This window comes from Armigeres subalbatus, chromosome 2, assembly GCF_024139115.2.
Source record: "Armigeres subalbatus isolate Guangzhou_Male chromosome 2, GZ_Asu_2, whole genome shotgun sequence".
Taxonomy (NCBI): domain Eukaryota; kingdom Metazoa; phylum Arthropoda; class Insecta; order Diptera; family Culicidae; genus Armigeres; species Armigeres subalbatus.
In genome coordinates, this window is record NC_085140.1 from 29,717,940 (window position 1) to 29,734,010 (window position 16,071).

The window sequence follows — 16,071 nt, forward strand, 5'->3', positions numbered from 1 at the left end:
ATTACCTGAGGTCGAGATTGAGTGAATTAAACTCACATTTGGGTAAATAAATTTTCCATTGGGTACTTTTTTGACATGGGAGTAAAGGAAAACTACTTCGACCCTACTTACTCAATTTTGGCTTCCCGTACGGACGTTCGAGGTTGGGTGAAATAAACTCACTATTGGGTAGTTTATTTTTTCCGTGTATGGGTGCAAAAAGTAAACAAGTCGAAATGGAACCGCTTTTGACGGTTCTATTGGAAACAAGATGGCGTCTTCGCCGATCTCCTATTCTAGTATTTCTAGTAGTATCGGTGTGATGGTTCCTTCTGTTCTATATAGAGCGCAATAATTGGTTCAGGGTACTATATTTGGTTTTACGTAGTTTACGTCGAGCGGTCGTAACTTGTATACATCATTAGAAGTAATTGCTAATTTACTATAATATGATTTAAGAGATCATTACTTGCATTCAGTCATCTAATGAATTTATTTGGGAAGAAATTCATTTAATAAAAAAATTTATTGGGATTCTTTCAATAACAATTGGTATAAAGCTGTGATTAGCTCCACAAATTTCTGAACATTGTCCAAAAAATAATCCAGGTTGATTTATTTACATTGTTTTGGTGTATGAATGCGCCATTTTTTCTACGGATAAACCCACTTTAAGATATTTATGCGTACAGCCTTTTTTTTATCGGTCAGTTCTAAATTCGTATTTAAAATTGAAGTAAGCCGATACAATTATTTAAAAAAATATATAATACACATATTTCTTTTCATTCACTTTCTTTTCATTCAAGTGAGTTGAATGATGGTGTTTAGACGTTCTTTCGTAGTCAATTCAAGAGACTTGTTCAATTCACTTGCCTTGTCTGAACTTAGGGGCCGTACACTAATTACGTAAGCAATTTTTCTGGGTTTTTCAAAGCCCCTCCCCCATGTAAGATTTTTCCCATACAAATCAATTTTCAATTATATGAAGTGTTAGAAAATTGTCGGAAATTTCCGTAGATCTGAAATCGCTGAGCGGAATAGCCTCCCAAGCAACCAAAAGTACGGATAAGAGGGGTGTTTTGGCTTAATCAGCTCACATTTTAAGTAACTTTTTGTACGGTGGGAGCGCAGAAATGAACTTTAAAGTTCGGTTAAGAGGCTTGGAACTCAATGTGAACCAAGAGTGAACTAATTGGTTCGGTTAGGAACAATTTTAAGTAAAATCCGAACTTTTGGTTGCTTGGGTCAAGAGCGGAGCAGAATGAATAGGTTTGCGTGCGTTTTGACAGTTTTCCCATGGGACGGTTTATCATCATGTTGAAGATTTGTAGACCATCAAAGAACTCCTTGCTTTATGCTTTCCGTAGATATAGTAGCTATAAATCGATAAATAAAAATAATTATATAGATAATAATATTATGACCAGAGCTGTAACGTGGATTCCCGGAGCCCTGGGCGAAGTCTTTTTAGGGCGCCCCTCTCTTACTAAGGAAATAATATGCAATATTTTACATTCCAATAACATTTGAATTCCAACAGATTAAAAAGTTCTGTGAATGCTGGAGCTTCAATTACTAAGCAGTATTCTACGGTATGTCCCTGAAAAGTTATGAAGATTCGCGATATTGTTTTACTATTTGCCAAACACGGCAAAACATCTAAGAAGAAGAAGGGCCACAGCATTGCATGCTGTTTGCAATGCGGATAAATTTTGCTAATCTACGAGTACGAGAGTCTTGAAAAATGATAACCAACGCGACGTAGGGCTTGATTTGGATCTCTACATATTTTGGACCCCTCCTTGCGACATTTTATCGTTTTCTGTACTTAAATCAATGCCACTGTTCAGCCAATTGATTTGAAGTAAACAATACTGTTTTGCATTTGTTCGATTGTTCTGCCTTTGTTCCTGTACCAAAATAATGATATTTAGATGAAATTTCACTAAAATCAGGTTGTTCAAGAAGGCAAGCATTACAGTGCGTTTGCGTTACGCTTTAAAGTATGCACACAACAAGTTCGTGTCGAAATTGTGAATTCAAAACGCAAGAATCTTCTAATCTTCTTCTTCTTCTTCTTCTATATACATAAAAATGAATTTCTGTCTGTCTGAACCTTATAGACTTATAGAGAAGGTTCTTAAGATGGTTCGAGACCCCTCCCCTCTTTGGAAAGGGGGGCTCCCATACAAATGAACCCGAAATTTCGGTATATCTCGAGAACTAATCAGAAAATAAATCAATAATTTTAGACGAAACAAAGTTCGTCGGGTCTGCTAGTTGAAGAATATTAATTGAAAGATAAGACCTGGGTTACTGATTCCTACACTGAGAAAAATTCCATGGTAACGTTTACTATTTTGTAGACTACGCCATGTTTTTAAAACAACCACAAATTTTCAGTTAAATTAACACACATTCGGACAAATTCACCACTGATTCAGTTCATGCAACAACATTCCACCAGGACCACAGTTGATTTTCACTGCGCGCATGGTAAAATCAAACGGGTTTGTTGTCTGCTGAAAATCGTCGGTGCGTATTCTTAAATTAACCCTCGGAATGGTAGTTTCGACCGCAACATTTTTTTGCGTGTACATATAAGCAGGGTTACTGATTCCTGCATAGCATCATCTTTCGCTTGAGATGCCGCTCAGTTATGAATACCACAGCTTTTGTTCGTGTGTCTTCGTCACGCGTGAGAACACGATACGCAATGAACCAAACCTAGGGTGACCGTATGGTATCCAAAAGGAGGACATGTCCTCCTTATTCGATAAAAATCAAATGTCCTCCTCTTGCGCTAAAATGTGCTCCTTTTTGCATACTTTCAAGAATTTATTAATAATGCAGAACACCAACTTACAATGAGTCTTCTTCTTCTTCTTATTGGCATTACATCCCCACACTGGGACAGAGCCGCCTCGCAGCTTAGTGTTCATTATGCACTTCCACAGTTATTAACTGCGAGGTTTCTAAGCCAAGTTATCATTTTTGCATTCGTATATTATGAGGCTAACACGATGATACTTTCATGCCCCGGGAAGTCGATTTACAATGAGTGTTTTACTTCATCTTGCCGAATAAAATATTACAACAGAGATTCATTCTCTAGTAAGATTGTTTGACATTTTCTCGGAATTGATGGAACGGTACGTTCCATTGCATATGTGAGACGAAAAACAGCCGGATAGGCATGGATGCTATCCGTGATACTTTTACAACTCCGTGATGTCATCATATTTGTTACAAAATGCTTTATAAAAATCATCAAAATGTGCCTAAATGGATTTCAACAGTAAATCAAAGTTAAATGTTATTAAATGCTATTCTTCATCCAATGGAAACTCATTGTGAATATTTGCGGCTTATGGAAAATTTGTTTTGAAAACATGTTTTAGGAAACACGGATAGGACTCAAACCTACGGGTACAGATGGATTCTATTACTACAAACAACAATTGAGAGCTTCGTGGCCATACGGTTCACGGCGTAAGTAGTCTTATTGCATTCACATACCTTAAACCTGTAAACTGTTAAAAAAAATCCCGTTAGTTTTCAAGGAAATATTTCTGCTGGTCTACTAAAAATCTTGAGTAATATTCGACAGGTTGTATTGCTTAATGTTAAGAATTGTATGCGATGGTTCTGTCTTTTCTAACATTCGAAAATAGTATTTCAGTTTATCTTGTTTAAATTTGGTGGGATGTTGCCTAAAGTGTCGGCTTATTGATATCAAACACTTGTTTTGAAGCTTGTTTAATAGAAACTCATTACGAAGATGGTGAGTTCGAGCTTGTATGTCGCATTTGCTTTGCTTTAGGAAAAAAAAAATATTTCAAGTAAACTTAGTCTGCAAAAATATGATAAAGTCAAACACAGGAAATTTCGTGTTGAGTATTTTGTTGCTTATGTCCTCCTTTTTCAACCAAATGTCCTCCTTTTTGGCTACGATTTGGATGACCGTCCTCCTTTGGAAGAATTTCATATGGTCACCCTAACCAAACCATACATTTTGGGCTTCCCTTTTCATCCGTGCTTTTGCCAATCACTGAGTTACCAATATCTGCAAATAGACCTGTGCAGGAGTTCATCAAATTCACTCACCCGATGGATTTTGACATTTGAGCGGGTCGTCTTCTCGAACAAAAGTTCATTTTGCGTTCATTATGCGACCCGCTCAAACGTCATAATTTCTTGGGGGAGTTCATTTTGCGTTAGTCTATTGGAAGCAAACGGCACTCATCAGTTTTTCGTATCTGCACGGATTCTTGATTTGCGTATAAAGTGTTCATCGCATTCCTTGTGTCATAAGACTCTTATCATAAGACTTTGCTTTGGTTAAATTGACCGGCGTTAATTGAAAATCTGGCTTTGATTAGACTAGAAGAAGAAGCGGGGTGGGGGTGTCCCAAATGTATACATTTGGGGGTTCAAAATATGTTGCACTGTCCAACACAAAGAATATTCTTATACCAGAAATTTGAAATTTTCAGCCATTTATCAACAACTGATGTCCATTTCAAATTTCTATTTCATAAATAAGATTTCGACCTATGGAATGATGTGATCTCCGCTTTATACAACCTGTCATTTGATAAATCGGGGCCAAAATCGTACATTTACCCTAGCAGGGTACATTATCGCTGTCCATCGTATATTCATGATGTTTCCGAGTCCGTGGTGTGTGTTTTCTGGTACACGAATTCGGGAACTTTATTCTTGCGTGAAGTTTTTCTGAATGAAGCGAGCAATATATCATGAATTTACACCATCCTTATCCCTGCTCCGGAATAAATCATTAGAGCGAAAGGACCATGCGGAATTTGGTCATTTGAATGGTGACACCTAGTAATAGTGTCCAATAATGGAAATAATCCGATCCAAAAAATCAAAAACATTTTTAAATATGAGATTTCAAAACTTCTCTCGGCTTCTTACATTGTAACCGGTTCCGGAAGTCTAACCGAAATAGCGGTCAAAACTAAGATCAAACCGTTCAACATGTTTATTTGGGATAAAAGAAATATTCTTTGTTAGCTCTAGACTACTCAAAATATCCTCACCATAGACCTTTGGAATTTGTAGTCGGATTGTTATTAATTGTCCTTGTAACTAATAAAATTGTTCTGTTTCTCACACCGAAATTCTTCAATTCGGCGCCTCTCTCATCCTCATGGCTGGCGCCCTTGGCGGGGGTCAACCCGGCCAATCGCATACTACGGCGCTGCCCATTTAAGAATAATCTCTAGTTTGATTTAGTTTTGAAATTCCCGAAAAACCTTTTGAATTTCCTAGAGAAATTTTAATTAATTTTGACCTAAAATTCATGGAAATTCGCATAGGAAATTTTTCTGATCATCCTAGGATTTCTTCCTGAAATTCTTCGGAAAATACAGAATTAAAAGTTTTTTTTTATTAAATTTCCCCCGAAATTCTACTGAAAATTGTATGGAAAATTCTTCTTAATATGCATTTCAATTTTTCATGGAGAGTTCAGCACTCCTGAGAGCATTTTAACAGTTAAAAACGAAATTCTTCGAAATCTCTACGGATTTTTTTTTTCAAAATCCTTTATGAGAACTTTCATGGTTAATTTTTAGATTTATGGAATTTAGCATCAAACTATTTGCCCGAAACGGGATGCATTCGACGGGAAATATTGTCTCATTATGGGCCTGTGGAAAATGGGCCAGACTGGACTATGAGGTAAAAAAAATGGAAATAGGGTATCTGTTCCTATATCAATAACAATAAGGCAATGCCCATATGAAATGCATTGATTTCTCCCAATAATCAAGAAACATGAGAATAATTATGCTCGGCTCATGTAATTTTTAATTGAAAACCAATTTGTAAACGTCAAAAATGAAATTTTCATCACATTATAGAAGTATTTACCTAAAAAAACATCACCACCGCCATGCACCTATTTCAATAACATTCAAAAACAGTTAATCCTATGCCTGTACCTATATCAAGAATACTGTTTCCAACATAAAATACGCACACTATTACTTATGTGTATACGCAACGATATGATTGCAGTGATGCCGAATTCTTCAATGTTTTGTATTTGAGTTATAATATAATTACAAAATTGCTGCTTCTGTTGCAGTTTTCCATCTTATCAGTTCAATTTTGTGTTTGTCATAATTTATCTTTTCGATATAATTTATTTTATAAACATAAGAGTTGAATTTCACAGTGAAAATTCATTCATGCGCTTTGAAATAAAAATCTAAGTCGGCAACTCTTGAGAGTACTACAAGCCATGTAAACAGTTCGGAATACGGCCAAGAATAATTTAGACGTTGTTCGAAATAAACCTATATCAAACTATAGGAAATCGCGTTAGTTTTCAAAATATAATTTAATTCATAGTGAAAATATGATATGCTTTGTGTGCTGTGAAGTGAATTTCGAAGAGAAAGAATTGTTTTAGCTTGAAATTGAGTGGAAAACAACGGCGTGAAAACAGATGAATCTGCTAGTAGCAATCGAGCAGTGCATCAAACCATCAGTTCAGAGGTAGGAAAATGAAAATAAAAGTGCTTTATAATTTTATCTTTTAATAATTTGATTCTTGTGAATTAAAACATTACTTACACAAAATTTTGAATAATATTCCAAACATTCAAGAATGTGTTCTATCTATTATTGTGTACATACGATGTGAGCAATTGTTAAAATATGTTTTTTTATTTGGTTTATCGACGGTTGGGATTAATATACGGGCTGTTATTAATATGGGAACAGATACCCTACCTTTTTCTCAAACGCGTGTATCTAATGTACTAGAAAGGTATCAACATCGCAAGGAGGATTATTCAAGTTTTTTTTTAGTATCTATATCGACCTTTTCGTGCACATCATACAGTAATCAATTAATGATAAATCGCTGCCTAAGAAGCAAACGTAGCAGGAGTCTATTATGGACGTCCTTCGAGTGTAGGTTTTAACAACTCGACTATCCAAAAATTGTTTAGCTTATGTATGACAAACGTCTCTACAACGGACTACCTGAATAATAGAGCGAAGTAGTACGAAAATCAAAGCAAAATACTATTCTCAGCATCAATCTCCGATAGAGACGAGCCTGTCGAACCGATTCGAGTTACAAAACAGATCCCAGATTGGATGAGAAATAGCGCTAACCGACCGACCATCGATTGTTAACTTTTGAAGGGGGCAATTTGCGGACGGCCAATTAGAGTTGAGCTTTTCGATGCTCTTTTTCGGCTCAGTCATGCGAAGATAATTTCGGTCTCCGCCTACTTTCTGTGAACTCGGCTACTAGATGTTCGAACTGGTAGATTTGGTGAATAGAAGCAAGCTGAGAAAAAAAATCTGCTCTCTATGATTAACTCGAATGATGATTCAATTTTCATTCCGTCATTGATTTTTATCTGGTAACACGGATTTTGACCGCTTGCTCTTCAACCGCATTGTGTCGCAATGAGGATTGATTTTTTGATCGGGCCTTTTTGCTTTCCTGTTGCACATTGTAATTCGCCTTATTACATTTTTTTTGAACTATGCACGACTATAGTTGGTCATATTCAAGTGGATAAAACCGCATACACATCTAAAAAGTTGAACAAATCTTAAATTAAACACTAAGTTCGATCAGCTACTATTTAGAAGGGTAAATCATCATGTTTTATGCATGTATGTTGGTATTTGGTGACAGAAATAATAAGAGTTGGTTTCCCATTATCATGTTTTGAATGTATAATTCAAAACACACAGTAAAACAAATTCTGACCTAAAACCCCACAACAAAGACCCGCAGAAAGCCGAGCACTTGATTTGCTTTGTGGTATTGTAAACTTTCCGCTCAACGGAGCGTAACCATCGCACGCTTCGTTTCGCTTAAGCGCGACATCATTCATTACGTTCTTACCTGCTCCTTCGCCAACTGGTACCACGTCTTGGTGATCATCTCCAGCCGCGTGTCGTGGTAGCCTTTGGTGGTCTTGACGCTGATCAGCAGATCGTCCAGCTCGGTCGTTGGCGGTTTCGGCGTCCCCGTGACCGACTGCTGTCCGTGCGGATACGGATCGTAGTAATCCGACCGGGTCGGTTTACTATTTCTTAGCCTACTATTGATTAACATATTTACATGCGCGCTCCCGTTCGGGGCACCATTCACACTTAACGCTTCACTATTTGCACCGTTATCCCGTTTGGATATCACATTATCTGCTGAGGCAAGGGCCGCGGTCACTCCTGCCGAATCGAGCGAGTTGTATTGCTGTTCCTGTAATAAGAAGGAAACAAATATTAATATAACATATAATGATTAGAATATATGTATACAAGATTCTGATTCGATCGAATTTTTGATCAAATCTCTTTAAAAACCATTTGAAACCGAAATAAATAAATAAAATATCAAGCCGAGTCAAGTCCGAGACACTGAAGACGGCCGTACTATTGAGGACGAAATACGTATCTGTAAATATTACACAACGTGATGGAATTAAATGGAATAGTACCAAACTCGTCTTACGACAGGCGAAAGAATCAGTGATATTTAAAAATTCACACTTGGCCATTAACGGAACAGAGCTGCGTTGAATTGTGATACCGTCATCGGGGGTGACAATGGGTCAAATCGGGGTGAGAATGGGTCACTGTTTCAACTACTTAGAATGCTTATAAAATGGATTGAATATACATGAGAGCAAGAAGACTAAAATATAAGAGACCTTTTTGAATGATTTTGCTGTACGACCTCCAGGCATTCGGTAAGAGCGATGACCCATTTTCACCCCCCAGACCCATTGTCACCCCCGATGGCGGAAGAAAAAATGCAGTCTTTAAATTGTAAGCGAGTTGCATTTGATCCAAAATGTACTGATGAAGGATTAGTAACCTCGACTATATGCCCTCTCTAAATTTTCAATTAAGTAACTGAAAGTAACGATCTATGCTGACCATGAATTATTGTTTCCTGATTCATATTGAACACCAGCTGCTCCAACCTGTCAGGCAATTTTACTCATCAAAAATACCATCACAGCCATCCTACCGCAAGATTGTACTTCCCAACAGCCAGTGAATAGCCATACTGTTCCAGTTCCAGAATAAACGCATCTTCCTCGAAAACACGGCAGCATCGGGGGCATGGGGTGGTAGTTCCACGCCCCTAACCTTCCGACTGTTTTCGATTTTTTTTTCAGCTCTGGACCACAGCACCGGCTCGATTGATTCCTACCATGCCGCATCTAACCATGCGGACTAATAAAACGGCGGGAACCACATCAATTCGCTTTTTGCGTTCCCTGTGCACCATTCTTGTGAGTTGTTTATCAGTTTTTTTTTTCTTTCATATTTTTAGTCTCCGATCCGAGGAGGTTTCGAATTGATTAAGTTCGGAAACTTGTCCCTTCGATCGCAACTCGCAAGGTAGCGATGGTTGTTTGCGGTTGAAGATGATCGCTTGAGGATCGTTGTGATAAAATATGTGGCATTTTCGGCAGGGGTCCCATTCTCGCCAAAGGCTCGAAAGTTAATGAAATCATTGTGCTTATATATGATAATGCTTATATATATTTTTGTGCTTCATATGAATTGATCGTTATACGGCTAGTTAAAATCACAATTTTCTAACAGATTTGTTATGTTGGAGCACAATAGTTACCTGCCGAAATAGACCCTATCCCTATTGGATCGCAGTAGTCACCTGTCTTCGTTTCGCAGGTCGATTTCATCTCCTGTTTGGTGTTTTTGCACGTACGCATTATGGGTGGAAAATGAATGAGTGCAAGTGGAAGGACGTTGTTTTCATCTGAGCACGCTTTTTTTTACCTCGGATGATCATTACACGATATGGGCTACTCGATATAGGAGTATAAAACTGCCGGAAAGGGTTAGCAATATAAAAATATTGGTTGGAATCTTGCATTCATGAATAAAATCGCTGACCTGCAAAGGCCGACGGAAGCATATTAGCTTAGCCGGAAAAAGCATCTGTCTAGCGTACTGGGATCATGTGTTTTAGAATTAACTTTCAATAACGTTGGTATTTGTAACATTTTTTAAAATCACAATTGTAAACACTATATTTTTGGTTTTCAAATTCAGCTGGAAAACCCGTTTCATTGTTTAATTCTGCACACCAACTGAGATGGGATCTTCGTAATCGAAACAGATGCCGACATTCCAATTACTGCACTTTTGTTGAACATGTATCTCAGCATGCATTAATTTGCACTGCATAAACTCATTTCTTTGATCTTCTGTGAAAAAAGAATTCATTTAAATTCCGAAAGAAGTCAATATTATTTAGCATCGATTGCAATTCCCATATCCAACTGCGATAATGACGAGTTGAACCATTGTGAAAGGTCCTGCCCGGCTTCACGTGGCGATAATTAGGCTGGGCTCCATTATTTCTGTATTCTTCCTTCATATAAATGGTTTTGTTTACCAACAATGAGGGAGATGCGCGGGCTGGGCGGTCCAGACAGATGGTGACCAAAAAACACGGAAGACTATCAACTTGGGTGCAAGTTTGTTGCAATCCAGAAATCAAATCCGGTTTCGATAACCTTCAAGTGGCACCCGTGGCAGACGGCTTCACCCGTTGGCACGCATATGATAAAAGGTAATTATGCTTGAAAAGTGAAAGAGAAAATAATGAAAGGGCACTACGTAGGACTATCATTATTTTCCTGTGGCTAAGATCGTGTGCGCATATTAATTACAGTCAAAAATGAAAAATTTAATTGCGAATTGTTTTGTTTTGCGTTTTGCTTTTCTTTTAGAGTTACAACCTACTACAAAATTCTACTTGATAAAATTGTAAAAATTGTTTTCAAAATCTATCATATCTTAAATAAAAATCCAAAATTTCATGAATTTTGGTGTTCGGATACTGTTATGGAACGTACACACGGTCAAGCAGTTTGAACAACATTGACTCCACCTCTCGTTTATTCAATCATCCATCAAGTTTTACCAACAGCGGCACGAACAATCAATTTATTCGACCAACAATATCACACACGAACGACCGAAGCGCCAGCTTGAGCATCAACCATCAAAAAATATATAGGAATTTGTGGAACTTCACTACAAATGCTCAAACATGTTCGACGAACCTTTACCCCACCCCGACAACTCAAACCAAAATCAAACCGTTTTATTATTTTCCAACCGAGCCGCCAACTGTCAACTGGTTATTCGAACAACTTCACACACGTTCAAACAAAGCAGCAACCGAAGCGTTTTCTTGGGGGCGGAGTCAATGTTCGTCAAACTGCTTGACTGGTGTGTACGATGCATTACAAATCAATTTCTAAAAACCTATTTCGCGTATTGATTTGGTCTATGAGTGTGAAAAAATATGTTGTAGCTTGGAAAATCTATCGAGCGAATAAAAAAAATTAACATGTTTTATAAAATTAGAAATCAGTCAGTATTTTGAGTTTATTTGCAGGTAAGTTTTCGTATTTTAATAAATGTGGAAAAAATGTGATAACAGTTTTAGTTATTGCTATGACAGCTTTTGACTGATAACTAATGTGAAAAGATGTAAAATGAAATGACCTATCGAACAGGGTGGCGACTCATCTTCAATATAAAAATTCCTTGATTTATCCAGAGTTTTTAGTAAATTTCTAGGATTATAAAAATACACAGAGCTTTCGTATTCGGGATCAGATTTTACAGTCTTAAGTAATGCAAATGATTTTATTCATTTTCTAGATAAGGTATAAACAATTGTTAAAGGTAAATAGGAAATTGATAGGGGAAGAGGTTCGGTTGTGGGTGATATTGTGTCTCACAGTCGCTTAAAAATGTCTTTAAATGTCTTCAATAAAAAAATATGATTATCAGCGAGAAATTCCAAAATCCAATGGTTTGTAAATTCAATTATCTTCTTGTTTTACTGATAAATATATTTATTTTTTTAACATTCATATTGTTAGAATTCAATAGAAAATTCTTGAAAATTCTCACGAGATAGTGCGCACAACGAGTTCTACTTTTCTACTGAGTCTTTAATTGAAAGTCCACCGGATTTTTTAATCAAATTTCCACGTGGAATCCTTCCGAATTTCTTTTCAGAAGAATATCCTGTAGGGATTCAAAATTTGCAGTGAAATACTTGAAGTAACTTCCAGAGAATTTTCTGAATAAACTTCAGGAAACATTTCTGGAGCAACTTCCGGGCACATTCCAGATGAACCCAAGTAACCAAAAGTTCCTTTAAGAGTACGTTTTTCGCTTAATCAGCTTCACTGAGCTGCTTAAGCCAAGAACGTACGCTTATTACTTATTCTATTACGCTTCCAGTTGAAAACCAAAATGAGCTCGCGCGAGAATCAAGTTTTTCCTTATTTCCAGACGTCGCAACTGCGTCGCGACTAGTTCACATGATGGCGCACGGCGGAGGCATAGATGCGCACTAGTCGCGATGCAGTTGCTACATCAGGAAATAAGGGTAAACTCGATTGTCGCCAGAGCTCACTTCGGTTTTCAACTGGAAGCACAATAATCGCTTCTGGATGGAGCATCTAATTATTTCTGGAAGACTCCGGATGAAATTTTCCGAGGAATTCCTGTTGGAACATCCAAAGGATTTACTGAAGGAACTTTCGGAGAAATCCTTGCAGAAACTTCAGGATGTATTTTGAAGGGATTTTCTGGAGGAATTTCCGAAGGATTTTTGTGATGAATTTCTGAAGGATATCCTTGGAGAATTACTGAAGTAATTTCCGGTGGAATTCTTGGAGAATTTTCTGAAGAAACTTCCGGAGGAATTCCTGGGGAAACTTTCGGAATAATTTCTGTAAGAACTTCCGGAACTACCGGAGGAGCTCTGGAGAATCTTCTAGAGGATACTCTGATGAAATTCTTGGATGTATTTTCGCAGGAATTTCTGAACGGACTTACGGGGGAGCTCCTAGAGTAAATTCCGAAGGAAATCTTGAAGGATTTCCCTGAGAAATCTCTGAAACTTTCGGACAAATTCCTGGAGGAACTTAAGGAGGAATTTCAGAAAGAATACCAGAACGATTTTCTGCAGAAATTCATAGAGGAATTCTCAGAGAAGATCCTTGAAGAATGTCCAAAGATATTTCTAGAAGAATTACCAACGGAATTCAAGGAAGACTTTAACGAAAGAGTGTAACTCCGAATTTTCCTCTGAGTCTTAAATTAAAATTCAAACGATTTTTCGTGGAATTTTTCTGAATTTCTTTTTAAAAGATTTTCCTGTAGAAATTTACCATGGAAATTGTGAGAAATATGCATTTATCAACAATTTCAATTTATTGTCGACATTCGTAAGAATTTTGTATGGAAATTGACTGAGACAAATTTCTTGTGAAAATTTAAAAGAAATCAGTATGGGAGTTCGAAGGAGGAGTACGATAATTTGCACTGAATTTTCATTGTTATTTATCTTGAATTTAGACGAGAAATTCCTCATAATTTTCATCAGATTGCATTAGATTACACAAAAAACTTATTTGAATTTTCACTGATTTTTGTTTTAATTCAAAGAGTTTCCCGACGGGAAATGCCGAAAAGATCAGATGAATTCAGAAGAAATCTAGAAATAATTCTGGCTCTGGGTCAACGGTTAAATAGATCAAATCAAGTCATAGAGGAATTCAGTCTATTTTTACCATTTGAAATAAATTAGATCGGTCATTGCGTTCCGATACAATGATCGACATACCTTTTTACAGACACGTCAAAACGCCGCCGCCGCTAAGGAAAATTTAAACGAATGCTACCATCGGGAAATTTTTAATCAGCGAACAACTCAAAGTTAAGTTCTTTTGAGTTCTAAAATGCGTTGTAGTAATTTATTATTTATTTATTTATTTATTTATTTCAACTGACATGGTATTGTCTTATTGAAAACTTATTAAATCTAATAATTAAACAACGTTTCTGAACATATCGCTACTGCATAAACAGATAAGTAAAAACTGCACTAGACACGATATAGAATTATCAAGTTACACATTATGTTATGATAAACAAATCAGCATCAACGAAAATAATATTATCAACAAAAATAACCTGACTACATCAACATTTAGATTGAACATTAAACAATTAATTTCGTACAGTACAGAACGGAGAATATCAACGAGCAGGTCGCCAAGTTGTTTCACATGAATGATAATCCTTGAATTCGCGGTATCGTACTCCTGATGGCCACTTTGATGATTTTAGCGCATTATTACGGTGCTTTCTAACGATCTCCACTTTAAATGAAATGTATTCCATCGTTGACAAATCCCTCCAGGATGGCTTTAAACAGTTAACTGCATAGAATTCGTCAACACCAATAGCTTCACTGATCATATGCTTCACTTCTTCTACGGTGACGTCGTTTGCGATGTTCGAAACATAAAGCTTGAAAGTTTCAACAGGTTCGTAAAGATGTCTTGGAGTTTCAGGAAAAACTTTAGTTGACGACAGCGGCTCGAGATTGGCAGGTGATGATGTAGATGCTGCAGGCGTAGAAAAAGCACCAACCCATGAATGAATCGTTCCAATCAATTGATTGACTGTTTCACTCAATTTGGAAACCTCAATTCTAGTCGACTCAGAATCCGTTTGAACAGGCGTTTTTTGCGATCTCATAGCATTAACGGCCGGACGAAATCGCATGTTTTCCATTAATTCGCGACAGTCGTCACACATCCATATAATATTCCGATGTAAGCACACGTCGGCGTCCTCATCGGCGAGCCCAACACAGCTGACATGGAACAGGCGCATACCTTCACAGAAGCCCTCACAAACAACGGTTCTTCCAGTGCTGCAATCGTTTTTACACTTTTGGCATTTTTGTTCCATTTTGGCACACAGAAGCAGCACAGCGGCAATACGATACGATAGGTAATAGGCGATGATAGAGAAACACCAATCCTTTGTTTCAATTAGATTTCTGTTCTTGAGTTTGCCGATCACCAAAAATAATTCAGCGTTTAATTATCCACGCACATCAGGAACAACGATAAAACTTGGTTTTTCAAAGAACAATGACTTTTAACAGCAGTAGCAGTCGTTTATTAGTAATTTTAACGATAAAAGCACATAAATAAACAACCGAGTAGAGCAGCAATCGAAAAGCGTAGCGATACAAACAAATCAATCAACAGAATGCATGTCAACCGACTATTGTGAATATATTTATATGTTTGAGATTTTAAGCACGAGACAAAGACTATTTTAGCTTTTGTAATATTTATGTAATTTCGCAAAATTTATAAGTAAATAATAAAATTGTATTTTAGACTCGCTGGCTTATTGATTGTCCAGCATCTTCAAATAAGTAGATAAGTCCTGCAGTATTTGGAAAGGTCTTCAAAATGTCTTCAAGAAATAAATGTCTTCAAATTGAAGACATGTCTTCGAACTGGCATCCGTGCATTGTTTTGCTCCTTTGTTTTTGACAGCAGAAGAAAGAGTGGATAAAAGAGAAAAGAAAAAATAACTAAAAAAAGTTTTAAAATATTCAACCCTGGGTACTTTTTTTTCTTCTGTGTAGCAACACGATGATTTGTGCTGAAAACCAACTCAGGTAGACACCTCTACTTTGTGTTATGAGCAAATTTTGTTTTGTAGATGAGCTGCTCCTAGAGTTCATCTTATGGCTCCGACGAAATTGGTGCTGTATAAAGACAGTTTTCTATCTCCTGATTGAAAAACCTCGTTCCAAAGCGTAAAGTAAATTTAATCTATTTTAAGCTTCAATGTCTTTTGAAAGTATGCTTCCAAGCCTCTTGAAAGAAGAATTCCGAGCTTCTTGGAGGGATGCTTCCGAACTACTTGAAAGTAGTTTTTCGAGTCTCTTGAAAGTAGGCTTCCGAGCATCTTGAAAGAAGGCTTCCGAGCCTCTTGAAAGGAGGCTTCTGAGATTTTTGAAAGAAGGCTTCCGAGCCTCATAAAACGTTGCTTCTGGGCCCCTTGAAAGGAGACTTCCAATCCTCTTGAAAGGAGGCTTCCAATCCTCTTGAAAGGAGGCTTCCGCGCCTCTTGAAAAGGTTTCCAAGTCTCTTGAATGGAGGCTTTCGAACCTCTTGAAAGGATGATTCCAAGCCTCTTGAA

General features: G+C 37.1%; 1 protein-coding gene across 1 annotated transcript in view; it reads right to left on the bottom strand.

Annotated features, from left to right (window-relative positions):
* Positions 1–16,071, bottom strand: part of LOC134218409 (fringe glycosyltransferase) — a 235,214-nt gene that overhangs the window by 210,401 nt on the left and 8,742 nt on the right. The window contains exon 2 of the mRNA XM_062697361.1: positions 7,889–8,245. Coding sequence (XP_062553345.1) covers positions 7,889–8,245 — 357 coding nt within the window. The remainder of the gene's footprint in view (positions 1–7,888; positions 8,246–16,071) is intronic.